This window comes from Apus apus, chromosome 1, assembly GCF_020740795.1.
Source record: "Apus apus isolate bApuApu2 chromosome 1, bApuApu2.pri.cur, whole genome shotgun sequence".
Taxonomy (NCBI): Eukaryota; Metazoa; Chordata; class Aves; order Apodiformes; family Apodidae; genus Apus; species Apus apus.
In genome coordinates this window covers 74,158,555-74,184,007 of record NC_067282.1, presented here as the reverse complement: position 1 = coordinate 74,184,007, position 25,453 = coordinate 74,158,555, and the positions used below count along the sequence as shown (strand labels likewise).

At 43.6% G+C, this 25,453-nt stretch overlaps 5 protein-coding genes across 14 annotated transcripts in view; 2 read left to right on the top strand and 3 right to left on the bottom strand.

Annotated features, from left to right (window-relative positions):
• Positions 1-3,067: 3,067 nt before the first annotated feature.
• Positions 3,068-12,101, bottom strand: PCNP (PEST proteolytic signal containing nuclear protein). The gene is made up of 5 exons (XM_051627102.1): positions 12,017-12,101; positions 8,420-8,640; positions 6,558-6,632; positions 5,995-6,050; positions 3,068-5,056 (listed from the first exon to the last, which is right to left on the bottom strand). Exons 1-5 carry the CDS (start codon positions 12,069-12,071, stop codon positions 4,927-4,929), a joined length of 537 nt encoding a protein of 178 aa, XP_051483062.1. The 5' UTR covers positions 12,072-12,101; the 3' UTR covers positions 3,068-4,926.
• Positions 12,102-13,876: 1,775 nt separating this feature from the next.
• TRMT10C (tRNA methyltransferase 10C, mitochondrial RNase P subunit) lies at positions 13,877-17,729 on the bottom strand. Of its 4 annotated transcripts, none has more exons than XM_051632822.1 (2): positions 17,645-17,729; positions 13,877-15,413 (listed from the first exon to the last, which is right to left on the bottom strand). In XM_051632822.1, exon 2 carries the CDS (start codon positions 15,379-15,381, stop codon positions 14,134-14,136), a length of 1,248 nt encoding a protein of 415 aa, XP_051488782.1. In that variant the 5' UTR covers positions 15,382-15,413; positions 17,645-17,729; the 3' UTR covers positions 13,877-14,133. The 4 variants fall into 4 exon arrangements, with proteins under 4 accessions (XP_051488782.1, XP_051488792.1, XP_051488807.1 ...); XM_051632832.1 differs by lacking the exon at positions 17,645-17,729 and adding an exon at positions 17,504-17,638; XM_051632847.1 differs by lacking the exon at positions 17,645-17,729 and adding an exon at positions 17,422-17,498.
• A 170-nt stretch (positions 17,730-17,899) lies between these two features.
• TXNL4B (thioredoxin like 4B) lies at positions 17,900-19,581 on the top strand. Its single transcript, XM_051632879.1, has 3 exons — positions 17,900-18,200; positions 18,604-18,755; positions 19,200-19,581. The coding sequence occupies exons 1-3, from the start codon at positions 18,069-18,071 to the stop codon at positions 19,363-19,365; spliced, it is 450 nt and encodes a 149-aa protein (XP_051488839.1). The 5' UTR covers positions 17,900-18,068; the 3' UTR covers positions 19,366-19,581.
• Positions 19,582-20,631: 1,050 nt separating this feature from the next.
• LOC127390830 (putative protein FAM172B) lies at positions 20,632-23,980 on the bottom strand. The gene is made up of 3 exons (XM_051632862.1): positions 23,573-23,980; positions 22,968-23,037; positions 20,632-21,949 (listed from the first exon to the last, which is right to left on the bottom strand). Exons 2-3 carry the CDS (start codon positions 22,998-23,000, stop codon positions 20,888-20,890), a joined length of 1,095 nt encoding a protein of 364 aa, XP_051488822.1. The 5' UTR covers positions 23,001-23,037; positions 23,573-23,980; the 3' UTR covers positions 20,632-20,887.
• A 96-nt stretch (positions 23,981-24,076) lies between these two features.
• SENP7 (SUMO specific peptidase 7) overlaps positions 24,077-25,453 on the top strand; it is a 47,440-nt gene continuing 46,063 nt past the window's right edge. For 5 of the 7 annotated variants that reach the window (XM_051622225.1, XM_051622242.1, XM_051622219.1 and 2 more), the window contains exon 1: positions 24,077-24,133. The gene's annotated coding sequence lies outside the window, so the exon portion shown is untranslated. Of the gene's footprint in view, positions 24,134-24,245; positions 24,322-25,453 lie in introns of those variants that run through there. The other 2 variants (XM_051622234.1, XM_051622211.1) reach the window with 1 other exon arrangement.

The window sequence follows — 25,453 nt, the reverse complement described above, 5'->3', positions numbered from 1 at the left end:
CACGCTGAAGAGTTCAGGCTACTGAAGTTGAGAGGCGTGAGGTTGCTTTGTTGCTATCCTCAGGCACAGGGCTGTTGGGGAATATGCTTACAGCTATGACTATGAGGAGACTTTTCAGAAAGTTAGTTTGTCTTGCACCTCCATGAAAAGTTTCGTTCTGAGGGCAGTATTTCTTGCCTCAGGTAAAATGCCCTTCCTCACAAATGGTAACATCAGTATTAACTTGCTCAGTGCCTTTAGATGTGTAGTAGTCCAAGCACTTTGTCACACTCCTACATTTTACGAGAGGATTGTGTTAAATAAGCACCTGAGTAACAAAAATTAAGCACAGCCTAAGATACTAGATCATTTTGCAGTTAACACTATATTGCTGTCATTGGTGCCTGCAATTCTACAGGATAGTGTATGTATGAATGCAAAAGGCTGCCACAGTTACACTTCTTTCACAAAAGCACAGGCAGAATTATGATTTCATAACAAGCTACTGAGCACCAGCCAACACTTTATACGCAACTACTGTTTACAAAACAGAAAGCTGAGGGAGAAATGGAGAGATAAATTATGTTTTTATTATGACTTACATTGCCTTAAATTTATACCTTGTACTGGAAGGGAAAGATAAACCGGCTCACAACTCAAGTTTCAGTGGAGCTCTTCCCACAGAACCACAAATACTTTATTTGTGCCTCCGTCTCATCAGGAAACCCTATCCCAAGAACCAAATTTAAGAACTAAGTCACAAGATTATCAAAGGTATTTAATAGCTCACTGTATGCCACTCAATCAAAAAAAATACATTCTCTAATTTCCAGCTGTGACAGTCACTTCCACTCTTACCTACTCTACCTAGCCTGAAGGGCAGCAGGCTTATATGTATCTACACTGTAAAGGGTGCACTGTAGAGTTTAAAGGCTGGTCTTGTTAACTAAATCTTGCTTGGACTCCCACCACTCCTGACTGTTAAATGGAAGTTCATGAACAGGAATTTAACACACTACAATATAGAGTTCAAGTGTAACTGTTCATGTTTCATGTTTTTAATTCTACGGATAAGTAGCTATGCATCTGCCCTGAAGCAATGGCTCCACATTATTAAACACAAGCAGCTTTTCAACATAAGCACTATGTAGTTTTTATAGATGCCAATATATAAAAATTGAGAGAACAGTAGGAAATCCCTTTGTTAATAAAACCAAAAGAAATAAGCAAGGTGTTAATAGGATATAGTAAAAAGCAAATTGTTCATTGTCCAATTTTTATGGTGTTCTAATGTCCCTTGGCAAAGGAACTAGACAAATTATTGTGACTGTAGAATGTAACCTTCCCTTCTGCAGATTAAGGGCAGAGCTATTCAGCACTCCTCAAAGGATTTTTTAAAAAAGCCCAATGTCTTTTTGCAGAACACTGCTTAAGGCTACTAAGTACAGTGATAACAAGCCGCCTTGAAATTCTGTTGCTTCTTCAAACAGATTTATCTTAAGCTGCCTAGAAAGAGTTCTGGTTCCACCTGTGGTTGCCAATCATTTAAAACCTCAGGTTGCCTATTGAGGAAGCAGAAGCCACCATTTTCTCAAAAGCTGACTTTTCCTCCAAGTCTCCCTAGTGACAGCGTTGGTAGAGCCACTCCTAACAGACAGAACTCAGCACAGTTGCAAGTTTTCTGACATGGAGATGGTCTGCAAATCTGGCAGACATGGAGATCAAACACATCAGGCCTGAAGGCAGCCGCGGCTGCTGCTGTGGTGGTCACGTTGGGACATACCTGAGAGCTGATTTTGTCAGAGCTGGCTGAGTAACTGGTCACCTATGATATGGGAATAAGCCCATGAAATGAAAAGAGCATCCAGCAATTGCCTTACAGACAGGCTGGTTGGGTACCTCCTTCTATTGATAAATACAGATTCTGAGAATCTGGACCTGCTTTTCAAGAAATGAAATTAGGTGTGAAAGGGGCTACACCAGCAGTGCTTGAATCACTTCCACCAGTAGCTGAGTCCACCAGGTTTTTCTGTTTTGATTTTATTGAATTATTATTTAATTATAGTTGGCATTAGATGAGTTTGGATCCATTTAGAACCCAGCAGGCTAAAAAGGAGCCCCAGCTGCAGGGTGGCATGGAGATGGTTACTGGGTAACTACTTACATCTTAATGTCTTGAATGTTTTGCAAGCTGCTCAGGTGCTAAATAAAGCTTTACTGCTAAGCAAGCATAAGCTTTCTGAGATAAAATTGCACAAGTAACATGGACAGACATTTCAACCACTGATAGGTATACATACCTTGCTATACTAAGCAGCTAAAGGTCTCAGCATATCTTCTGGAAGCACTTAAGGTAACTAGATCAGGTAGTTTACCACAGGCTTTAGGATTCCTGAATATTCTTAGAAAAAGAACAATAAAACAACACCCACTTTGTCCCCAAAGACAAACTTCATGCAAAGACAATAACTATTGTAAAAAAAGCATAGAACTTCAAGCAAAGTTCCAGACAACATTTGCCTCAGTACTTAGTCAGATGAGTTCTCCCCTGTGTCAGACATGAAACACCAGCAGACACCCTTGTAGCTACAAGATCAAGCTTGCTAGGCACTCAGTCCTGAATGCATTTAGGCCATCCAGATCAATTTTCTTCCATGAAGCACTGAGAAGGAACAGAACTCATACATCAAGTGAGGCAGGATCTCTGCTCACCTTCAGCTGAGGTCTAGAAGCTGCTGCAGTCTCCCACAAGGTCTAGGATTATACTTATGGACCATGGGAATAAGCTAGAGAAACATAACTTTTGCTTTCACTTGCATGGAAGGTATTTCCTAGCACATCTGTTGTGATGTTTAGCAATTTCCTAAAGGATTCTGAAGTACCAGAAAGTGCTGTTGAAAGGATTGTCTACTTCAGCCAAAGATGTGGAAAACAGTGGTGGTGGCAGGTTAACTAAAAAATAATAGGTCTCCAAGTCACTCTCTTATTCTTTCTTAAAACTTCCCTTCTGCTTTTTCCTAATACAAGTCACCACAACAGCATCAAGTAACTACTAAGGACCAAGATAAAATAGTTATTCACTGTGAACTACCACTATCATAAAGGGATTTATTTCAACAAACATAGCCACATGTGATAAAAATAAGTGAAAAGTAAATGCTTAATTTTGCCTTGCCTAGTTCCAGTAATGCCCAAACCAGTTTTGGAAGTCCTGAAAGTAAATTTATGAAAGTGTGTTTTGTTTTAAATAAACCAAAGATTTCTGCTATGAAAAAGAAAATAATGTATACGTTTTTATGTTACGTTTATAACAAGGCTTTTAAAGAAAATAGTTACAGGTATTCAACTGCATCAGACTTCAAAAGAAAAAAAGATTACACATACAATACAAAAATACAAAAAAATAGGTTTTAGAACTTACAAACTCAAAGGTCTAAGTGGTCAGAGCTTTCCTAAAATAATAATAATAAAAAATACACTTAAAGATGCACTTTCCTTTCTGCACTCGCAGGTTTCAACTTTAGCATGAAGAAAGGTTTTAGAGGCAGGATGAAAGCAATTAACATACAGAATTCTACAACCAGTTGCGGGCTGACATGATTTTAGTGGTCGACACTATCAGGTGTTCCAATTTTAAAAGAACCTTATGTTTGGAGGGCTGGGGGAGTGTGTTGCTGTTGATGACGTTTTCTTTATCAGTTCTGCTAGTACAATGTTTTTAAAATACGCAATCTGAATTAGACTGAAATTTAGTCAGTCCTTGCTAGGCTTGAAATCCTACAGCACTGTTCTGCAGTATGAAAGCTAGGAAGTAAAATAACCAAACTATCAACATTGCTGCAAATGACTGCAAAAGCCAGACAGGTGGGAAAAGGTCGAGTTTTGCTTTGGAAGTTGACACTTGTTAGAAGCATTAGGACTGCAAAGAGGATTCTTCTTTAACCTGATAGTATCCACTGAGGTCACAGGCATCAAGGCATTTTGTTTTAAACAGCAAGACAGGGAAAGTGCATCTTAGATTTTTCATACTTAAGCAGTGAGTTACCCATTTTTGGTGTGGCTTTTATTCCTTCTAGCCATAGTAAAGAAAAATAATTCAACCACATGTGAAGCTTAATGTACGTTAGCTTGTCTTTTTTGTAGTGGCTTTTGTGTGCCACAAGGAAATCCTAACAAGCACTACTCAAGGCTAATAATGATTTAAGAGGAGCACACTGAAAATACTGATTTACCTTTGTAATGAATATTCTTTACAGACTGTATCTAATTTACAGACAAGGTCCATTTTCTTAGGATGAAACAGACCACAGAAGGTTACACATCCTACATGAAGTTTTAAACAAAATTAGAGCTAAGTTACCAGAGCCACTCAGAGCAACATAATTCCTAGTTTGCAGAGACTGAACAGAAGGTGACTGTAGGGAGAAAAAAAATAATCCAGGTTCTTATTATTTCCTGCATAAGTTTATATTCAAATTAATAGTCCAGTAACACTTCTAGCACAAGCCAATGCTCACTTTCTTTAGCAGTATTCCTACGAGTCAATTGTTTCTTCTGTTATGAAGAGGGAGCCAGAAGTGAGAATGCAAGAGCATTCAATGTTAACCTGATTAAAGAGACAGTAACCTTTTTAATCCACCTTCATTAACCACTGACCAAAAAAAAATAAATTTAAAAAAAAATCTTAAAAAGGTACCACTCCAATTTCTTTATTATCTGTAACCTTTTGAAACTAATCACATGGAACTACAAAATTAGCAAATGCCTTGAAATCTGTATACAAAACATAAATTACCTCTAATTTCAAACTCAGTTATTAGTGTACCACTCGAAATCTTAAAAAAGTGGCTCCAAAGATAGTCTTATACCATTCTTAAAAAAGGAAACTGTTCCTTTAACGTTACGCCCTCCCCTCCCCCCAGACACCCAACTCTCAAGCCACATCATTTAGTTATTTTCTTGATCATGGACATTTCCAAGATGAGATTTTATATTTCGTTCCCATAGCTTCTGGTTGTCAGAAAAACCATGCTTTCCTTTATTGAAGGAATTTGGTCCTGCTGAGGTTGGTGTATCCCTGTGAAAAGTAAAACAAGATCAGTTGAGAAAGTCTGTTCAACTACAGTAGTGTGTTCAACATGACATTAACAACAATTTCAAGTCCAATACGCTGCCGGAAACTACCACACATTTCTTTATTTCTGTGACATCAGGAATCCTCACTATCAGCAACTCTACGTTGGCCACAGACTGATCTCTGCAGTTCATCAAGACAGTGATGAGAAGGGACAGCAAAAGAGGTGGTGGGAGTGGCAGTAACTGCTGCCAGCTGTGAAAAATTTGCTGCCAAAGGCTACAAGACTGGGGATCCAAATTTGCTACTGGAGCAAAAACTGCACTGAACAGTAGTGAGCCTCCAGGGGATTGATTTTAAAAGCAGTGTATGATGATAAACATCTTTTAAATATATATGTTCAAAATTAACTCCTAACTTAAGTGAAGCCTCCTCTGAAAATGTCCCTATTTATTTTAGGATTGGCTCAATATTCAAATTTGTGGCAAGCAGAAGAATTATATATATTTCTTTCAAAAGTAAGCTCTTTGTCTCTCTGGATAGATTATTCTCATCTTCCCCTTACATGACAGTATAAAAATCTGAACAGACTACTTTACTTCAAGGCAATTTATAAAGCAGAGAACCAGAAAGATACAAAGTTTAGCGGTAAGCAGGAACTCCCACTTATTACTTTCCCAAGGACAAAGCTAACTTCTATTTAATATAAACTCACTTTCTTCCACAGAAGGCAGCAAATAAGATTCAAAGTGCAAACGTAAATGTGCTACTTCTGTACTACAGCTGAAACATTAGAAAATATCTGTATTAACATTTTCTTGGTTTTGGGGAAACTTCTGGAGCTTATTCTATCTTCCTGTATTTCTAAACCATCTGCAAGATCTGACCCATGCTCAAAAAGTAACTCTCACACACCCTTCTCCAAACCACAGTTAACCTACCTTCCAATGTTCTTCATGCGCATCTTGGCTTCTGGAGGCATTTCTTCTGGCTCACTCTACGGAGAGAAAACGTGGTTAGTGTGGCTGGCTGCTTTCTTTTGAACATTTCAAATGCCTGACAACACATAGTACGGACTACAGCCTTACAGGAAAGCAAAGTACTTAGGACAAAACAGAGGTTCTGCAAGGCTACAGAAAGAAATACAAATTCCTTCATTCACCTCTGTGTAAGACAGAGCAGCAACATGGCAATAAAATATTCAGTAAATCAGAAGAAGCACAACTTTTCTTCACTTCCCCTTCATCAAGCCCAGAGAAAGAAATTATTAATTCAAACGATGTACTGCATCTCATTTTCGGGGAAAAGTTATCAGCACTGTAATGATTTCTTGAACCATCACAGAGCTATGCAATTGTACGTCGTTAAACAGAAATGTAAGAGATGTTTCTAGGTTGAAAATCCCTGACACTTATGTAAAGAACCTTAAATGACTCGCTCTTTCTGCCTAACTTTAACCCACAATGGTACTTTCAGTTGTGTTTATCATTAGCTTATTACTCACATCTTCATCTTCATTGAAAGCTGCTGCTACAGAAAGGGTTTTTGGAGCAAGGGTTGGAACAGGCTCTTTAGGCTTCTGAAAAATACCAAATGCACAAGTAAGTTTACTAACTCAAAAAAACCCTACCCTTGCATTTAAAATATTTTGATAAAATGAAATTAAAACATCTTCACAGAAATAGGTAATGAGAGGTAGAGCGGTTTTGTTTGAATCAAACAGATAAAAGTTTCTCTTTAATGAAAAAGGAAAACAGCTGCTCATTTCTGCAAGATACACTCTGAAAAACAGGCTAAGACATATCATTTCACATTTCCCAGCAGCTAGTCTTAACTTCCTAGCACACTGCAGGGGTATGTAGCCACTGGTGGTGCATGATACAAACAATTTAATCAGAACCTAAAAAATTGTAGTATTCAAAATTTTACTAAGTTACTGTTTCCATTATTCTCTTGGTATTCTTATCCATCAATACCAAGAAGATGAGCATGTTTTTTTCCTCGCCTTTTAACAACACAACAGTTTTCTGGCTTAAAACAAACACTTTTAAACTGGCATTAGTGTGTATCATACAGTCCAATTAATATAAGGCTCCTTTAAAAGTATTATGATTTCCAATAAATACATTCCTCTATTTAAAAGTCTAAGAAGCTATCAAAGTCACAATTGTTACATATCGCACAGGAGAGACACTGAGAGTAACTTTGAGACCCCTAATAAAGCACTGAGTCAGCAGAAACAGTTTGCTTCCACAGTACTACTAATTATCTTATGGGATAACATACTAAGGAAGTAAAAATTACCAAAGAGAAACAGGATGAGTTTCAGCACTGCCTAATCTGACGCACTGTCAGTCACCCACCAAATTCAGTGAGCCAGAAATCCTGAGCCATATTTATTGCAACTGGAATCTTTCTACGTGAGAAATTGGTGCTTGCTAGTGGCTCAGAGAAGGAAGCTTTGTCAATTTTTCCAAAGTCTGAGCTGACCTGATTGCATTTACACCCTAGAATACTGCCAGCTCACATCTCCTTCCCATCTCAAAATAACAGACCACTCTTCATCTTTTGTAGATCCGCAAAATGCTGGCATTGCAGGTGCAAGCCTTTCATTATTACAGTTTGAATTGAATCCAGACAAGGATTTATAACATATCCATCACAGTGGTATGTGGGAGGTGTGAATTAACTGCATTTAGTAGAGAGGCAGCATATGGCTTGTCCTTTCCCAAGCTAGGAGTGGACAACTGTGGCAGTAAAGAGAAGCATCAGATTCACATCTGAACAAGCACAGGGACACCTTGTACTGGACAATAAAGGGAATCAGAATTCTTAGGACCCTATATAACAAAGCATATAGTATAAATCAATCACACTGACCTTGCAAAGAACAGGCAAAGTCATTGAAAAATTACTAGAGTTCCCTATGCTAAAATAAGGCCTTCAGAGTGGAAGATGACCTACTAAGCCATCTAGGAGAGCAGTTGCTTTTTTGCAGCTTTAAACATCCTATGCAATGAAGCTCCCAGCACTCATTTCAAAGTAGTCTGAACAGTTTAACAAGTCTGCTCATTTCCCTCAGGAAATTATTCCAGACTTATCAAATCTCATTACAAAATTATTCTGTATGTTCAAAGATCTACAGTTCATTTCAATCAAGTCTTATGCTTCCTGAGACAATGACCTAGTATTAATCACCTTAAAGTACTTACACATGTATGACTAGCTGGTCCTACAACACATTCTTAAACTTTACCAAAGGTACCCACATTTAATTCAAGGCTTTCCTGCCACATGGAAGCCCCACCACGCTACTTCCCCTTTGCCTCACTTTCCTTAAAATTAAAAAGCCCTCAGAAAACTTACACTTGATCCTAGTTTGATGGATATTGCAGATGCCTTCTTTGCTGTCTGACTGCCTATGGAAAATCCAAACTTGGACATTTTGGCAGGAGCAGGCTTTGTGGTGAAGTCTTCAGCTTCTTCTTTAGCTGCCCGTTTCTCTGCGCTGCGACTCGAACTTTCTCCTCCATTACTGGAAGAAACAGTCTTAGTTTTCACAGGTTTTTCTGCCTCTTCTTCAGGTCCTGGTGAAGTCGAAACAACTTACCAAGATGAGCTATTTTTACTGAGCAGATTGATGGGAGCAGCAACCTCAAAAAGCATTAAACTTTGGGTTCAATAGGTAAAATGTTTTTAGCAACAGCAGTTTCCACCAATGTACACTGAGTGGACAGCAAAACACAAAGAGGAGAAGAAACTGCAAGCACTCCACTACTTGTAAAGAACTTCTTGTGTATGAGCCAGGGAAACAATCTTGAAGCACCATCTCTTTATTTAGTATGGAAGTCAAAGTTCATGTAGTAAATTAAATGCAGATCACTAAATCTTTTTAGGGTTTAAGTTGCCCAAGATAAACTTTCATAACTGGAATCCCAATTCCAAATCTAGAGTAGATAATCTAAGTTAAAATTAATTCTACTAAATTTCTACAATAACATGTCCATGCCAGTCTCTAGGCTTGTCTGGCACAATTCTAAAATCATGGAAGTGACTACAGTGAGGCCGGCTGTCTCAATCATGTTTCAAGTCACTGCTTGTCCGCATCTCATCTGTAATAAATCTGCCAAGCTCTGCTTGAGGAAGGAATCAGCACTAGAAAAACATATATATATAAGTATATATATATAAAAAATTATAATCTTTTCTGGTTTTATATAAAGTAATAGAAAACACAGCAGCTGAACAATGACCGAGAGAGATAAGACACTGTACATATGTATATCACATTTTCATTCCTATACACTCAGATTCTTCAGCCACACTGAGACAAAGGTGTCCTTGGAAAAACTCATACTGAACACAGTAAATGCTTCAGCAAAAATACATTTCTCTGCTGCTGCAATGAGCAAATCACTGCAGCAGCAGAAGAAAAAAAAAAAAAAGAAAAAAGAAAAAACCTCCATACCACACGTTGGAAAACAGACAGGAAAATGCTCACACTATCAGTTTAAGAAAAACTGGAGCTAGCACCAGTTCTTCATTACAAGGAATGGAGGACGGGACCCTTTGTGCACAACAATTCAGACCATCAGGGAGGGAAGCTCTTTGCACCGTTCTTTAACAGCAAAAAGCTTTTAAGTAAGATAGAGCAATGGGAGAGAAGCAAGTCTGAACTGGGGTCAACAAGATCTGTTCTGAGAAAAAAAGGAAGCAACATCAGGGATAAGAAAAAATAGGGACACCATCTATACACATTTTTCTGCTGTTTCCGAAATCATAAGCAGCAGAATGGACCCCTTCTAACCTACTCTTCTAGCTACCGGGTTAATAACTGACTGAAACAAAACCAGATTTATTATTCACCTTTGGAAACATGGCTGATCACAAAAAAAATATTTAAAAAAAACAACCTAAATCAATTTCACTCCATTAAAAATTATACTAATCTGCACCACTAGAAATGCAGCCCAGAAAGTATGGATATAAAAGCGACAAACAAAGGAGGAAAGAGAAACAAGCAAATTTTACACCAGTGACCTTGGGTACTGGTTGCTGTCTTAGCACAGTTTTTCAAACAGCCATCTGCAAGGCTAGGAGAAGCTCTTTACAGCTAATCCATGAAATCACATTGAACAGAATATTTAATTACAAGTCCAATCTCAATACACTATAGACTGTAAGGTGAACTGAGAGCAGGTAGAAGATTAATTTGCCTTAGAAATACTGGAACTGTGGAACTAAAAGTCTTCTTTTTCATAACATACATGATCCACAGCAGCCCAGATTTCAGGGCTCACTAGCCCAGTCCAGGTTTCTAAGCTAATGCTAGCTTGAAGCTAATTACACCACAGCTTCTTTCTTTGACTCCAAGTTCTAGAACGATACTAAGCGTTCTAGATGAAGCCTCTACATTGTTTTTCCCACCAAAATATTAAATGGCTTAACTCTCAAAATTAGCTCCTACCACCACTGAACTCTGAATGTTATTTTACTAGGCTCCACTTAGGAAGAAGTTTAGACTGCTGAAATACTCTTAACTTCCTGAAGGGGAACTATAAAGGGCATAGGACAACTGGGGCAGATGGGGAGGGAGCTGTTATACTGTTCTGCTTCTGCAGGAAAGTTAGAAATGCAGATGTATATTATTCATTAAACAAGTCTCTCCCATCTCCCATGCCAATGCTCATATATTTTTCAAGACTATAAGGCTTTCTTTATTATTTCCTAGAGCTCTCAAGGAGGTCATACTTCACCTACAGAAGGCATCAGTACTATTTCAACACCTAGTCTGACCAGTGCTCTTTTCATGGATCAGTTATAAAAAACTCTCCTGCTTCACAGATGAGTTTCTCTCATGAGTATCAACACGCTATGTGGACAATTTCTACTATACAGGTTGTTTAAGTAACAAGACTGACAGTGGTGATTGTACAACATTGCATCATGATCTCTCGCTCCTGGGGAGTGGTGGTGGGAATAAACCAGTCACAACTAAGTTAATTTTAAGGTAAACCCCACTGATCTTGGCAAAAGTTTAAGACTAAATTGCTTTCAAAAATCACCAGGGCGTAACTATCTTGGGGCCAACACCCTAACTCATTCCAGCACTCTAAACAGTACACAAGACGGTACAGATAACTGACATGCTGATGCTGTCCAGTTACTATAATGATAACATAAAAAAACTCAACAACCCAACCAAACGGGGGGGAAAAAAAAAAAAAAAAGCCCAATTGAGAACCTTAGGGAACTACCTATAATCTGGTAACACTGTTCATACTTTAGTGATTATAAAAAATAACATTCACTGTTGAGGCTATCCTAATTGGTTTACAAGTTTGATTTAATCTTTCAACAGATAAAAAAAAAAAGCCTTCACCTAATCAGATACATAAACAAAAAACAACCAAAAAAGGGGAAAGGGAAGCTTTATCTCTGGAAAGGCACTATCTTCTCAATTTCAAGTCAGGGGAAGAAAGAAGAAAACGAAACATTTGATTAAAAATTTTAGGAGAACAGCTAATAAGTAGCACATAAAATGACAGAAATGTCAAAGTCATAACGTAAACAATATAAAAGCAAACAGAAAATAATCTTTATGGTGTTTTCTTCCTCCTTGCCAGAAAGAGACACGTTTCTCTCCACGCACGGCAGAACCACTCCGTGTATTTTTTAAAAGAGAGAGAAACAACGCATTTACGTGGACAAGGAGAAGCTACCGAGACTGTTTTAAAGAGCTAACCCTCAGGCGTGAGGGCAGCGGGCTCAGACCTCGGCCTCTCCCCCAGCGCAACCCCCGCAGGCCCGGGCCGCCCCCTCTCCTCAGGGCCAGGCACCTCACGGCCCGGCCCAGGCCCGCCCGGCCGGGGGCGCTACCCCCGAACCCCCCCACCCCCGGGGGACCGGCTCGGAGCCCCTGCCCGCCCCGCAGCGACGCGGCGAGAGGCGCTACATGTTCACCTCCTCCGGGCTGCGGCCGCTTCGCCTTCTCCCCCTCAGCTCTGCCGTCCGCCATTTTCCCCGCCTCCGCCTCCCGCGCCGCGCATGCGCGCGGCCCCGCCGCGGCTCCGCCACCCCCGAACCATAGAGAACGGGCGGGCGGCGGCCAGAGCGGCCGCTCCGTCCCCGCCCACCCCGGCGCGGCTGGAATGGCGGTCCGGGAGCTTCGCCCTCCGCTGCGGCAGGAAGGGCGGGAAAGCCGCGAGGGACGCCCCTCTGACCCGCTCCCGCCGGGCGGGCCCTGCTGAACGGCACCCGCAGCGCTCCCGCCAGGCCCCGGAGCCGCCGTGCCCTCCCCCTCCCCGCCGCTCACACGCTGTGTCCTCCGCGTCTCACCGACGAGAACCCAAGCGAACAGTGACCGCAGCCACCCCCTCCCCAGGGCCAAAACCCGCCGGCAGATCGGCAGGGGCTGTCTCTACGGAGAAAAGCGAACCGCAGGAGCACGCCTCGCTGGGGTCCGTCCCTCGCGTGTGTCGAGGGGCGGCCGCGCACCCGGCGCGGCGGGTCCCCGCGCCTCAGGGCTCCGCAGGGAGCCGGGATGCATCCCTCTGCGCCTCAGGGCTCCGCAGGGAGCCGGGATGCATCCCTCTGCGCCTCAGGGCTGTGCAGGGAGCCGGGATGCATCCCTCTGCGCCTCAGGGCTGTGCAGGGAGCCGGGATGCATCCCTCTGCGCCTCAGGGCTCCGCAGGGAGCCGGGATGCATCCCTCTGCGCCTCAGGGCTGTGCAGGGAGCCGGGATGCATCCCTCTGCGCCTCACGGCTGTGCAGGGAGCCGGGATGCATCCCTCTGCGCCTCAGGGCTCCGCAGGGAGCCGGGATGCATCCCTCTGCGCCTCAGGGCTGTGCAGGGAGCCGGGATGCATCCCTCAGCCGTGCCGGGTGCACGGCTACCCTGGGGTGAGGCTCTGCGAGCTACCCAAGCACAGGCAGCTGAAAGGACACAGCTCTTTCTCCGTGCCAGAGGTTTTCCATGCCTGGAGGCCCTCGCGTGTAACAGGCAGGGAAGGGCAGTGCTGGGGTCGCGTATCCACCCACTCCTCCTGGCAGCAGGGAATGGATCATCTCTGACCCGTGTTACTCGGAGCCTGCTTTTTGAAATTACATTCCTAGAGATTTCGGATCTTCAGGATAAAACCCACACCACCTGCCCCCACTGACTTCAAGCTCTGTGGTAGCCAACTGTATTAAATCAAAGAGATTGAAGCAGCTGGGAAGGCACCAAGGAACCCCTCCTCCTCCAGACAGCAGCAGAACTGTATATAACAATGTGCCCAGTGTAGCTCTGCAGCCTGAGCACAGGCTTGCACGGAGAGATTAATACACTATCAGCTGTGAGAAATATTACACTGCTTTCTGCTCCTATAAGTATTTACCAACATGTAACTTTATATCATCTGAAAAGTTCCAGCCCTTTAGGAAATCTACATTACATGGACTGAAAACACGGGTATTCTGGGATAAATTTCTTACACAGAAGTACGTAAGGTATTTTTTTGGCAGGGTCAAGGAAATTTGTATTATTCCTCCTAAAGAGGGACTTGGTTTGTGCCAGACAGAACACCAAGAACTGTGCCCCTTCCTGAACTCATGCTAGGTTTAAATTGCTTGGTTTTTTCTCAGCTATTACACATCAACTAATCTGCACAGCAAGAGGATCGAGGAAGTAATGGGGCAAGGTCTCTTCTATTCTTAGCTAACCTACCAGAAGACAACTAGATGGCCTCCACCTGCAAACCCAAAGCACTGATGTATTCTCTGAAGATCAAACTTTGCATTCAGTTAGTCACTCTTGTCCCAGAATGATTCAAACAAATTGATTTATAGTCTTTGTACAGAATATTTTTTTTAGAACTCATTACTTTGTTTCTCTTACATAATTTCAATGATCTGTGAATAAATTCAAACAGCTGGAATACTAAGGTGTTTTTTTTTTAAATCCCTAACAAAGGTCCTTTCAAACTTGACCAACAAAGGCAACTTTTGAGATAAATAGCTGAACACAGTTCTAGAAGTTGCAAGAACCTGGAGCACATTCAAGGGCACTTCATAAGAAGTCCTTCTCCTGGCCATCACTCTACTTTTGCCTTAGCTTCTTAAAGTAGTTCTTGGCAAACTGCTTCTGAACTTCTTCCTGCCTCTTTCCAAGTTTAAGTGTGTTGATTAGGTTTAAGCTTTTTTTCAGTTCATGCACAGGTTTGCTTACAAAGCCACAATATTTCCTTTTTGGAACAAATTCCAGAGCCTTCTTCCAGTCTCCAGTATCTTTCAAGGTTAGTAAAATATGCGTCATTTGATCCAGTGTGAGACTTTTGGCACCACTATTCCAAAGCAAGTACTTCTCCAATGGAAGGGCTGCGGTCTCCAGCCCCAGTCGCTTTGCCTGTGCTAAAGAGACACCTTTTTTTATGCTCTTGTCAACCATTGACCCAATAATATAAATTTTATCATGATCAAATGTTTTCATTACTTTGGGAGAATCGGCAGTCAGATAGATGAGCTTATCCTTTGGAAAGACCTGTGTGTAGCACTGGTCAGTCGCAGTGATGAGCAATCTGCCCCACGCCTCTCTGTAATGCTTGACAAATTCCTGGTGGTAGAGGCTGTCATCTTTCAAGTTACAGAAGTGGATGTGGAACGGATCTGCAGATCTTCGATTGCTGCCTTCACTTAACACTATCTGTCTCACTGTGTTTGCAACTTCTCGGACGGACATGTCTTTTTCATAAGACATGTCAAATACTAGAGGTTGGCCAAAGACCATAGACTGAGCCACCCTCCAGTTGTATGCTCTATCCATAGAGTTGGCCCACAAACATATGAATGAAGTATTTTTGGTCTTATCAGTTTCTGAACCTTGTTCTTGTGCTGCCAGCCTCCTTTCCCTTTTCTCATCCATCTTTCTCTTGTCATTTTTCTTGTAAAGTTCTTTGAGATGCAAGTATTTTAAATACTTCTTTTTGGCTGACTTGGAAGGACATTCCATAAAGGTTTTTAGCTGTTCTTCACTGATATTTTCTGGGACTGATCTCCCAGCTAGCCTCCACATCTCCAAAAGCTCACGTGCAGCCGCCAAAGAGGGAAGTTCCTTATGCTCAGATACTGTCTCACGGACTTCTTCTCGCAACCCAGACTTCATTACCTTCTTCCACGCATCTAAGTCTAATTTTTCTGAGGGATTGCATGAATTGTCCTGCTTCAGGCAAAGTGATAAACTCAGAGTTCTACTGAGTGGAAACAAATCCTTTTTCATCCCATGTTGTGCAGCAAATGGAAGGACAGAACTTCTTACAATTTTTTTCAGAAGCACATTAGCAGACTGCATACTTAAGACATCCACTGTTTTCAAACACTTAACTGCAAAACACCAACAGAAGGGGAAAAAAACTTAGTCAGAAATCATGAAGCACACACAGATTTTCCTTCTTAGTAACACTGACAGACGATAACTTACTTTTTGGAGAATACCAGAAATTCCTGCTTTCACTATTACTTTTCTACTCTTTTCTAAATAAAAACAGTTTATGTGGCACTGCTGTGAAGAGATATGGTTAGATCTGCTGCTTAAAACAGCTACCCTTACAGCAATTCAGAATGCGTTCAAACAACTTTTTAAGTATTGTCTGAGATCTATTTAAATTATCCACATAATGTGACAAGTGAGAACCTTCACAACGAAAGCAAGCAAAATGCTGCATGGAGACAAAAAATATTTTTATACATGTCCAGTGGTACCTACTTAATTTACCTATGCTTTGACAAGTTGTTTCCTCTTGTAACATTTTCTGGAAAAACTCTGTAACACAGAAGACAGGCTGAGGGAGTTGGGGCTTTTCAGCTTGGATAAGAGAAGGCTCTGGGGAGAACCTATAGTGGCCTTCCAGTACCTGAAGTGGCTACAGAAAAGCTGGGGTGGGGCTTTTTAGAAGGGCTTTTAGTGATAGGACAAGGGGGAATGGTTTTAAACAGAAAGAGGGTAGACTGACACTAGATATTAGGAAGAAATTGTTTAGTGTGAGGGTGGTGAGACACTGGCACAGGTTGCCCTGGGAAGCTGTGGCTGCCCTGTCCCTGGAATTGTACAAGGGCAGGTTGGATGGGGCTTTAAGCAACCTGGTCTAGTGGGAGGTGTCCCTACCTGTGGCAGGAGGGTTGGAACTAGGTGATTTTTAAGGTCCCTTCCAACCCAAACCATTCTAAGATTCTATGATTTGGGGAAAAATCTACTGGCAAACTTTAGTACTAAAGTTCTGTGCATCTCTTCTACGCATTTCCACACTGCAGGTCACTGAAAGTACCAATGCAATAGTTTTGCTAAGCCAACACTACTGCTAATTCAGGTGCTCTCAGGTCCCATCTGCCCTGTGTTTCTGGCTCTGTCAGCAGTGCAAGTGTTCATGTGGCCACACTACGAGCCAAATCAGAGAACTGATCTTAGGGACAGCTAAGCAGCTAGCCAAGAGGTGGAGAAAGGTGAAAAAAACCCAAACCAAACAAAACCCAACTAGGTATCATCCTGAATTACCAGACACCCCCTAGAAGGGAGATGGAAGAATAAATAACTAGTATAGGAAAAGACCATCTTTTTTCTTTTTGCTGAATTGCCCGTGAAGCTGATGTTGGCACGTAAAGCTAAGCACATGAAACCCACAGTCCCATTAATTTCATACACATTTGTATTTAAATGCAAAAGGTCAGGAAAAAGAAAAAAGACTTATGACTGTTTAATATTTCCCTTGTCCTACGCAGACCTACTTAAGTAAAATCAAAGAAGTTTCAGTGTTTGACAAAACATTATTTGGTCCAAACGTGAAAAATACGCTCCAAATTCTGAAAGCGAAATTCATCCTCTCCCTAATAACTTACCACCCGAAAATAATCTGACATAGAGAAGAACAAGTTAAATGTAATGTTGGTTTTATACACATTCCTGCCCAGATAAAGAGCCACATTTAGGACACGTTCTATAAACTAGCATGCATTTTACGATACCGAGATTGGTCGGCGGCTCTTAAGCGCTATTGTAGAAACGGAGTAATTCGGCTACTTCCCCCGGCAGGGACACCCACGACACGGCGTAAGGAGGGCACCAGGGCAAGGCACCACGCGGCCTTTCCCGAGAGCACTCCTCAGCAGCTGTTAAACCAGCCCACAACCGAACCGACCCTCGCCAAGCCAGGCAACACCGCAACCAGCCGCGCCGGGGACCCCGGCGGGGCAGCGCGGCCCCCGGGGCACCGCGCCAGACGCCCGGCCCGCGCCCGCCAGGAAAGGCGGGCTGAGCGGCACGCTCAGGAGGCGAGAGGACGCTTCCAATCCGGCCGGGAACCACGGGCGGGCCGAGGAGGGGGGCACGATGGAGCACCTCGGGTCCGCGGGCGAGTCCCTGGCGGTGGCGGGAAGCGCGGGGCGGGAGAGGCCTCCCCCGCCAGCGGCTGCGTCCGCACCTGCCCGAGCTCCGGCCGCGCTCCGGCCCGCCTTGTCTCCGTCTCGTCCCGCCCGGGAAGGGAAGGGGGCGAGCAGACGGCCCGGGGCAGCGGAGGCGGCTACCGACGGCCCCGCCGCAGCCCCCGCCGCGTCGGGCTCACCTCAGCGGCAGCGGCTCCGCATGCGCCGGCAGCGGGCGGTGCGCCGGGCTGGCCGGGCTCGGGTTCCGCGGCTGCGCGGCCGAGGTTCCGGGCCTCCCCGCCTTCCCCTGCCGCAAGGCCTTGCGGGGTGCGGTGCCCGGCGGGGCACGCTCGGTCTGTATGCGCCGGGGCCCCGCGTCGAGCCTCCGGGCCCCGAGGGGAGCTGCCGGCGGGGTCCTGCCGCCCCCCGGGCGCGGGCTGCGGGCTGCGGGGTGCGGCAGGCGCTGCAGCCCCAGGGGTTTGTCTTTACGGATGTTTAGTATATCTCTGTATCTTTAATAGCATGGAGGAGTGTCGCTGGCTTTTGACGCAGTTGTTTGGTGGTGGTGTTGTTTTTTTTGCGACCGGCAGGTAAGGGGTGGAGGGGAAGCTGTGTTCTGTCGGGATGAGTTTCCTGCTGCCCAAGCTGGCCTGTAAGAGGGAAGTGGATCAGGCCATAAAAAGCGTGGCCGAGAAGGTTTTGGTTCTCCGGTTTGGAAGAGATGACGATGCTGTTTGTCTGCAGCTCGATGATATTGTAAGAGCAATTTCTTCTTTCTTCTTTTTTTTTTTTTAATTTTTTAAAATAAAACTGATTTTTAAATAAAACTATTTCTTTTTTTTTTTTTAATAACTCTGCTAGAATGCCTGTTGCATTCAAGAGAATGTCATACATTGCTTTTGAATAATACGGTGTCTCGTGTAAATTGTGGTAACGAATGGAAAATGAAATAATACTACATGCATAAAACAGTTTGAAAATTAAGCAAATGTTTATCTTATTGTAGTGGGTGTGCAAAGTGCTTGACGTAGAGAAGACATGATATTCTAGCCCTGCTTAACCTGATCAGACACAAGGGAAATGGGCTTCATAAAGCTCGCCACCCTTCTTCCTCGTCTGTCTCAATCCATTTGTCATCTATCTTTCTCACTCGTTTCAGCTTGCAAAGACAGCTCATGACCTAAGTAAGATGGCAGTCATTTACCTCGTGGATGTGGACAAGGTTCCAGTGTACACCCAGTATTTTGACATCAGCTATATTCCATCTACTGTGTTTTTCTTCAATGGACAACACATGAAGGTTGATTATGGGTATGTCATCCTACCATTATCTGTTGTATCTCTAAGAATGATCAGTCTTTCCCTATGTCACTACATCAGGCAAAGGTAATGTTTGAAAACTGTAATGTTGTTACCACCATCTGCCTTGAGAGCTCTCTAGGAAGCCTAAAACCCCTTCCCTCAAGGAAGGACTAAAAATTAAGAAATATTTTTAAGTATGTTCTGATGCAATAAGTCGGTGTCAGCTGTGAAACGTGCCTGACACTGCCAAAAAGAGTCTGGTTGAAGTCTTAGGCATGACACTGCACCTGTTTGATCTTTGGAGGTCACGTCATAATAACAGTGTGGTTCATTCTTTCAGAATGACCAAATCAGACCCTCTGATTTCATTATACATCTTCTCTTGCCTTCTGGTGGTTTTGCTTTGAACACTTTAACATTACAATTCTACCTTTATCTTATGCTTTTATTTAGGTCTCCAGATCATACCAAATTTATTGGAAGCTTCAAAACAAAGCAAGACTTTATAGATCTGATTGAAGTTATTTACCGTGGAGCAATGCGTGGAAAGCTCATTGTGAGAAGTCCTATTGATCCCAGGAACATTCCTAAATATGACCTTCTCTATCAAGGAATTTAAAAGGTTGACCTGAGATAAAGAACTACAGAAATAACCAAGGTTCTATATCCCCCCCCCCTTTTTTTTTTTCTTCAAGCATTTTTAGCCACTTCTGACACTGTGGGATGGTTTGAGGATTTACTTTGAAGGATCATATTGGTCTCCTTCTGAAGACAGACATTCTGTCACCTCATACTTCTCTTGTAAATAAAGCTACATCTTAATGTGTAAAATTCATGCAAGTGACTATTCTTTGAGTTGCATGCTAACCAGCACCTGCAAAACAGGCAAGATATATGCATCCTCAATGACAGCATCTCCAGTGCAACTTTCTTCAGTGAAATGAAGCGCAGTATTCTAATTCTATTAATTGTCTATTTAGTACCATTTTCATTTAGATGTCATAGCAGGAAACCTGTCTTTATTTTAAAAGCTATGCTTGCTCTCAAGACCATTGAATGGACTGTGCCTTTCCAATGGAATTTTACCCTGTTATCCATTACTGTATAACAGGATGGAAGCTTTTTCAAACACCATTAGACATGACTGAAATCTGAAACAGATATAAACACAAAAGTGAAGTGGACACTGTCTTTTCTCTGGTACCCAGTATTTTTTTGACTGAGATGGGAACTGAAGGCATAGAACAAGGTTTTGTCATCCTTCAAAGCTCTTTTGGAGCCACTGAGCATGTTTGATTATCACAGGATTAGACTAGAAATTCAAAATAACTGTCTTGTTTATATTCACTTTAAAGGTTATTTAACCTTTGGCTTGAATACATTGCAGTCCTTGAGTATGGATATTTAAAAGCTATTTCCCACTTCTGTCTAAAATTAAATAGCTGGGAGAAAACAGCAGTGTCATTCTTTTGCATTAGTTTGATAATTGCAGATTGCTAGAGTATTGTATTCCTATAGCAGCTCATGCCCAGTAATCTTACTGGCTTAGTAGGCTTTAAAATGGGTATTAGTTTAGCTTACTGTGTCATGTTTGGGGCATACCATCTCTGACTGGAGAGAAGGTAGTAGTATGTAGTTCCTTGAAGTATTTTTCAACTTAACAGTAAACATTTCAAGGAGGAAGGTGGATTTTTGAGCTCTTGAAGGATTTTAAATACCATATGGTATCTAATGAGGAGGAAATAGATCCTTTACATGTTTTTTGCATTCCAGATCTCTCCTTTCAATGAAAGCTATGCATTTAAGTGACTGCTTTCCTGATAGTTTTGTCTGATTATAGAGCTGGGACTGCAGAATGTTTATTTAAAAAACAATACAGATGAGATTTGGTATACGTGAACATCTTTATTTTGTGCAACATTACATTTCATAGACAGCTGAAGGTTTATGGCTTAAGGCTTTCAAGGATTTCTTGATAGCTAACTTGTATTTGTCTCTTTCTCAAAAACAAACAAACTAGCTTCAAACTTAGAATTGTAAGTTGCTCCACAGTGAGAGTAAGGTCCTTAGATGACTGAAATGTGCGGAGGCACATTCCTTATGAAAGGAAGAGCCACTGTGGAGAACAAATCAGTATACCTTTATTTGTTGCCTCTCTTCTTACTTGTGCTGCTTCTGGTTGCAACAGGTGAATGCCTAAAGGCTGTTCTGGTCTTGGCTTTCAGTGCGCTCTTCAGGTATTTAAAAACAGCATGTAAGCAGCAAGAAGGTGCTAAACCATATTTTTCCGTTCCAGCAGAGACAGTAGGACAATTCATTTTCATGGGAGAAACTACAGCTTTATCTAGAGGCTTACTGTTTGACACCCATTCACGGCAGTGTTTCTGTATCCATTCTTGTATTTGTGGATCGTTTCCAGCCTGGTGCTGTGTGTTGTGCACGGAGTCGATGAACGCCACAGCGTACACTTTATTCATTACCTCCCATTTTCTCTGCACCAGCAGGTCAACAAACACCAAGCCACCATAGCCATGGGCAATGAAGGCCACATTCTTGGCTGCACTCTTCAAAATGAAATGATCCCATACATACATGGTATGTTCCTCAGGGCTGCTGCTGCCCTGCTTGGGGATCCACCAGGTGGACTGCATAGAAGTCAGTGATTCTTCCTTGGTAGTAAAGCTTATCCTCTTATTTTCAGTCTTCAGATCAACACAGTTGTCATTTGGGTTCAGTACAATCACTCCCCTGTGGCTTTGAAGGGCCATTTTGATGAATGGTATTTGTGTTCCATGCTCCAGGCCATCACTGACAATTGTCTTTCGCCCCCACTGTCCAGCACGGAAAACTCCATAGTCTTGAAGAAGGACAATTAGGCTAGAGGAACTTGTTAGTGCATTCTCACTCATGAAAAAGAAACTTCTTTGTTCATCCTCTGTAGCATCAGTAGGAATATAAACTTTCTGCAACATGCAGACTCTTTCCAGGAGCTCATAGACATATTGGGTAATCAAATGCCCCAAAACTTGATAGCGTTTATGATTCTGCTCATGCGCATTCTTGTAATAATTGAAAACAAAAGACTCATTTGTATCCAGATGCCTCAGTTCCCCTTTTATATTGAAGTCATACTTCAGTTCCTCTTGTTGCTCTGAACCCTCTAATGGTTTCCTCAAGCTTAGTTTGTGCTGCATTTGTAACCACTACAAAGTAAGAAGACTGTGTCAATGCAGTGATAGACTTCCATGCAACACCTACATAAGGAAAACCTGTAATATTAGAATTCAGATTTTAAAGCGGTTACAAACAAAATACTCATTGGTAATGACTATCTCTTGGTGGCACAGAGGAAGTATTCCATATCCATTAGGAATAGATAAATGCAGTTTCCTCACAGAGTGACATGCCATTCAACAGCTTGCTATCCCTTTCTCTCCTCATCCCTAAAAGTTTGGGAGGCTGTAGTTTCCTAGCGTACTATGGACAGAGACTTACTATGCGCTTCCATTAGTTACTAGCAACAACACTGCTTTTTCAGTTCCAAAACAGGGATACATTACTCTAAATTACAGCCAGTGTATCTAATCTTGAACTTCTGCTTAACTGTCTGCTTTAGAAAGCACTGTGAAAGGTTTCTGAAGATTTCAGGAAGCAGAAACAAAAAATACAGCTTTACATCAGGCACAAGCATGATTTCCTAAAATGGTCTTTAAGGTGTGAACTGAAAGGTTTTGAAGCAATTTGTTGTAGGTTATTGCTTAAGAGTTAAACTTGAATGGCACCTTAGAGTAATATACTTACTAGTCTGGAGGACTGATTTTACTGTAGTAATGCCATTTACGGAATAAAAAAGCAGCAGTTATAGTTTGTTCTAGATATAGCTGCAGAGTGCATTTAGTTCTTTCTGGTAAATGTACAGTCTAAATCAGTTTTGACTCCTGTTTGTGCTTCATTGTCTATATATAAGTGCAATATTCAAGGCTGTTTATTCTGGCAGCCTTTAACATTGCCATTTTGATTTTTTAAAAACTACTATGGGAGGAATCTCTCTTTCCCTTCCTCCCACTTTTCTGTTTGGATTGTAAGGTTCTGCAAGATTGTAAGCTGGTGATTGTTACAGCAGCTGGCCTGTCGGAAACACTACTGCAGTATACGTATTACTCTTCATGAGGTTTTCAATGTAAAAACAATTCTCTCTCTTCTAGTAAAGCCCATCGTTACCGTCTGCTCTCCTGTACAATCTGTCGTCATCATAGATGGAAATCGTTTTTACTCTGGGATTGTACTTTCTCTGCATGAAAGAAAACAAGCCCATCTTAGTTCAGGATTCATTGCTGTACCTACTTTATTCTGGGGTGTGTCTATAAAATGTATCAGTTGCTGATACTAAGGCTAAACTGTTTCAGATAGTTCCAATTTACAAGCTAGCGTGTCCTCTTTGTAATTTACACCTGAGCACAGCTACATTTCTCAGGTGTGAAACTAAAAAGTTGCCAAAACCAGTTTTGCAGAGCTTCCCGTTAACTTCATCTAAAGACACTGCCGAGAGGACAAAACAGAAAGCTGCGAACAAAACTTACAATTCCGAAGCTGCCCTGAAAAAAAAACAACCCAGCAACAACAACAAACGCCAAAGGCAGAAAAGCCCGAACAGGCAAACCCCAAGGAACAAATCCTTGTCTCCTCTTGGCCGCGGGAGGACTCCCCCGGCCCCGGCGGCAGCAGAAGCGCAGGACGCAGCCCAGCGGCCCGGGCCCCGCTCCGCGGCGAAGCCCCTTCAGCAGCGGCCCCGCCGGGAGCCCCTCTCCGGCCCGACGGGGACCCACCTGGGTCCGATTGGCCCGGGAAAGGTGTCTGATGGAGGACACGTGCTTGGCAAGGCACGATTTTCAACCCGATTATTCAGTTGCTTTGCGCGTTCCAAGGGCTTCTTGATCCCTTCCACGATTTCGGGTCTTTCTGCTGTTAGCGTTTGCTAGCCCGTGCTTCTTTTAACTACATTTGACCCCTTTTGCTGCTCCCCCGCCGCTGGGCAGGTGCAGGGAGCCGTGTCTAACAGCAACGCCCGCGGCACCACCCCTTGCCCCACGCCGCGGCTTCCCCGCAGCGGGTGAGCGTCCGGCTAAACCCGAGGGCGTGAAAACCCGGGGAGGCCCGGAGCGCGGGGAGTCCCGCCTGGGCGGCTGGCAGGGCTGGGGTGCGGGACTAGAGCCCGGGGGGTGGGAGCTGGGGCGGCGGCCCCGGGCCCGAGAGGCGGGCTCTGCCCCGGCGCGGCGGTTACCGCCTCCGCCCGGCCCGGAAGTGCCCGGGGAAGCTGCGCAGGCGGCGGCGGGGCCCGGATCAACAACAACAACAACAGCAGCGACAGCGGCGGAGCAGCGGCGGTGGTGAGTGCGGTGTTGCCGGTACCGCTTGCTTCCCCGCCTGTCAGCCGCTGGCCAGGGGAGTAAAGCTGGAACACAGCCGGCTGGCCGTGCCCCGCTGGGTTCTGCGCCGCCGGTGTCTCCGCGGGCCCGGCTTGGCCTGGGCCGGCCCGCCGGCGCTGCGCGGGGTGCCTGTCAGGAGCGAGGGCCGGGTGAGCGGCGGGGAAGGGTGGGGGGGGCCGTGTCGGTGCGTAGCCGTGAGGAGGCTGGGGAGAGAGTGTGAAAGCGCGGAGGCGCTGCCCCCTCGGCACTTGCTCGTTTGTCAGTGAGAAGCCGGTTCCCTTCCTGGCGGGGGTTAGTGCGGGGCGGGCGAGCACAGTCCAGGGGGTGCCACCCCTGCTGGGTGGTGCCGCTGGTTCCTCCCCCCGAGCCCCCAGAAGGCTGCCGTCCCTCAGCTTTCCCCTTGTTGCGGGCGTCAGAGCAGGCAGTGCTCTGGCTTTTCCCAATAGTCGGTGGCTGCTGCCGTTCCCCAGGCCGGGGGACTGGGGCTGTGTGATGAAGAGCCGCCGAGCTGAACCAAAGCGCACGAACTTAAAGGTCTTCCTGAGAGGCTTCCAATTAGCTGTAAGGTTTGAAGGTCTTGCACCGGAGTTATACAGAATATTTATAAAGAGAATGAATGCTGGGAGTTCTGCAGCTGTGTTCTTCCACTGTGCAAGAAGTTTATCTGTTAACGACAGTTCTTGAATTTTATTTATTATTTGAGCTCCTGTAGTGTTACAGATATGTTCTATGATTCCTTGTCCCTGTATAATCAAAGCCTGAATAGCCTATTAGTTCTGTACTCGCCCACGGGCAGAGTTAAATGCCTTCACTAAGGATAAATTCTAGTGAAGATTTTATGAACAGTTCTGTCCACACTGACAATCCAGAGCCTTGCCTAAGCATGTGTCTGTTTTGTATTGTGGCTGTCAATGACTTTTTATTAAGGCTTGTAGTGACAGGACAAGGGGTAATGCTTTTAAGCTGAAAGAAGTTAGATTTAGATTGGACATAAGGAAGAAATTTTTTACGATGAGGATGGTGAAACACTGGAACAAGTTGCCCAGAGAAGTTGTGGGTGCCTTACAAGTGTTCAAGGCCAGGCTGGATGGGGCTTTGAGCAGCCTGATCTAGTTAAAATGTCCCTGCCCATAGCAGGGTGCTTGTACTAGATGATCTCTTAAGTTCCATTCTAACCCAAGCCATTCTGTGAATGAGGGTTTTTTTTTGTGATAGCTTGCTCAAAAATAATTTTCTGATTTTCACTTAGTACCTGCTACTGTGGTCATGCTTTCATCTGAA

What these genes read in the sequence shown, in the direction of transcription:
- PCNP (XM_051627102.1), bottom strand. Translation starts at nt 12,071, where the DNA reads ATGGCGGACGGCAGAGCTGAGGGGGAGAAGGCGAAGCGGCCGCAGCCC. An exon ending in GCGGCCGCAGCCCGGAGGAG is followed by an intron (nt 8,641 to 12,016) that starts GTGAACATGTAG and finishes CGACTTCACCAG; the next exon opens with GACCTGAAGAAGAGGCAGAA. An exon ending in CTTTCAATGAAGATGAAGAT is followed by an intron (nt 6,051 to 6,557) that starts GTGAGTAATAAG and finishes TTCTCTCCGTAG; the next exon opens with AGTGAGCCAGAAGAAATGCC.
- TRMT10C (XM_051632822.1), bottom strand. Translation starts at nt 15,381, where the DNA reads ATGCAGTCTGCTAATGTGCTTCTGAAAAAAATTGTAAGAAGTTCTGTC.
- TXNL4B (XM_051632879.1), top strand. Translation starts at nt 18,069, where the DNA reads ATGAGTTTCCTGCTGCCCAAGCTGGCCTGTAAGAGGGAAGTGGATCAG. An exon ending in GTCTGCAGCTCGATGATATT is followed by an intron (nt 18,201 to 18,603) that starts GTAAGAGCAATT and finishes CACTCGTTTCAG; the next exon opens with CTTGCAAAGACAGCTCATGA. An exon ending in CACATGAAGGTTGATTATGG is followed by an intron (nt 18,756 to 19,199) that starts GTATGTCATCCT and finishes GCTTTTATTTAG; the next exon opens with GTCTCCAGATCATACCAAAT.
- LOC127390830 (XM_051632862.1), bottom strand. Translation starts at nt 23,000, where the DNA reads ATGATGACGACAGATTGTACAGGAGAGCAGACG. An exon ending in ATTGTACAGGAGAGCAGACG is followed by an intron (nt 21,950 to 22,967) that starts GTAACGATGGGC and finishes CTTACTTTGTAG; the next exon opens with TGGTTACAAATGCAGCACAA.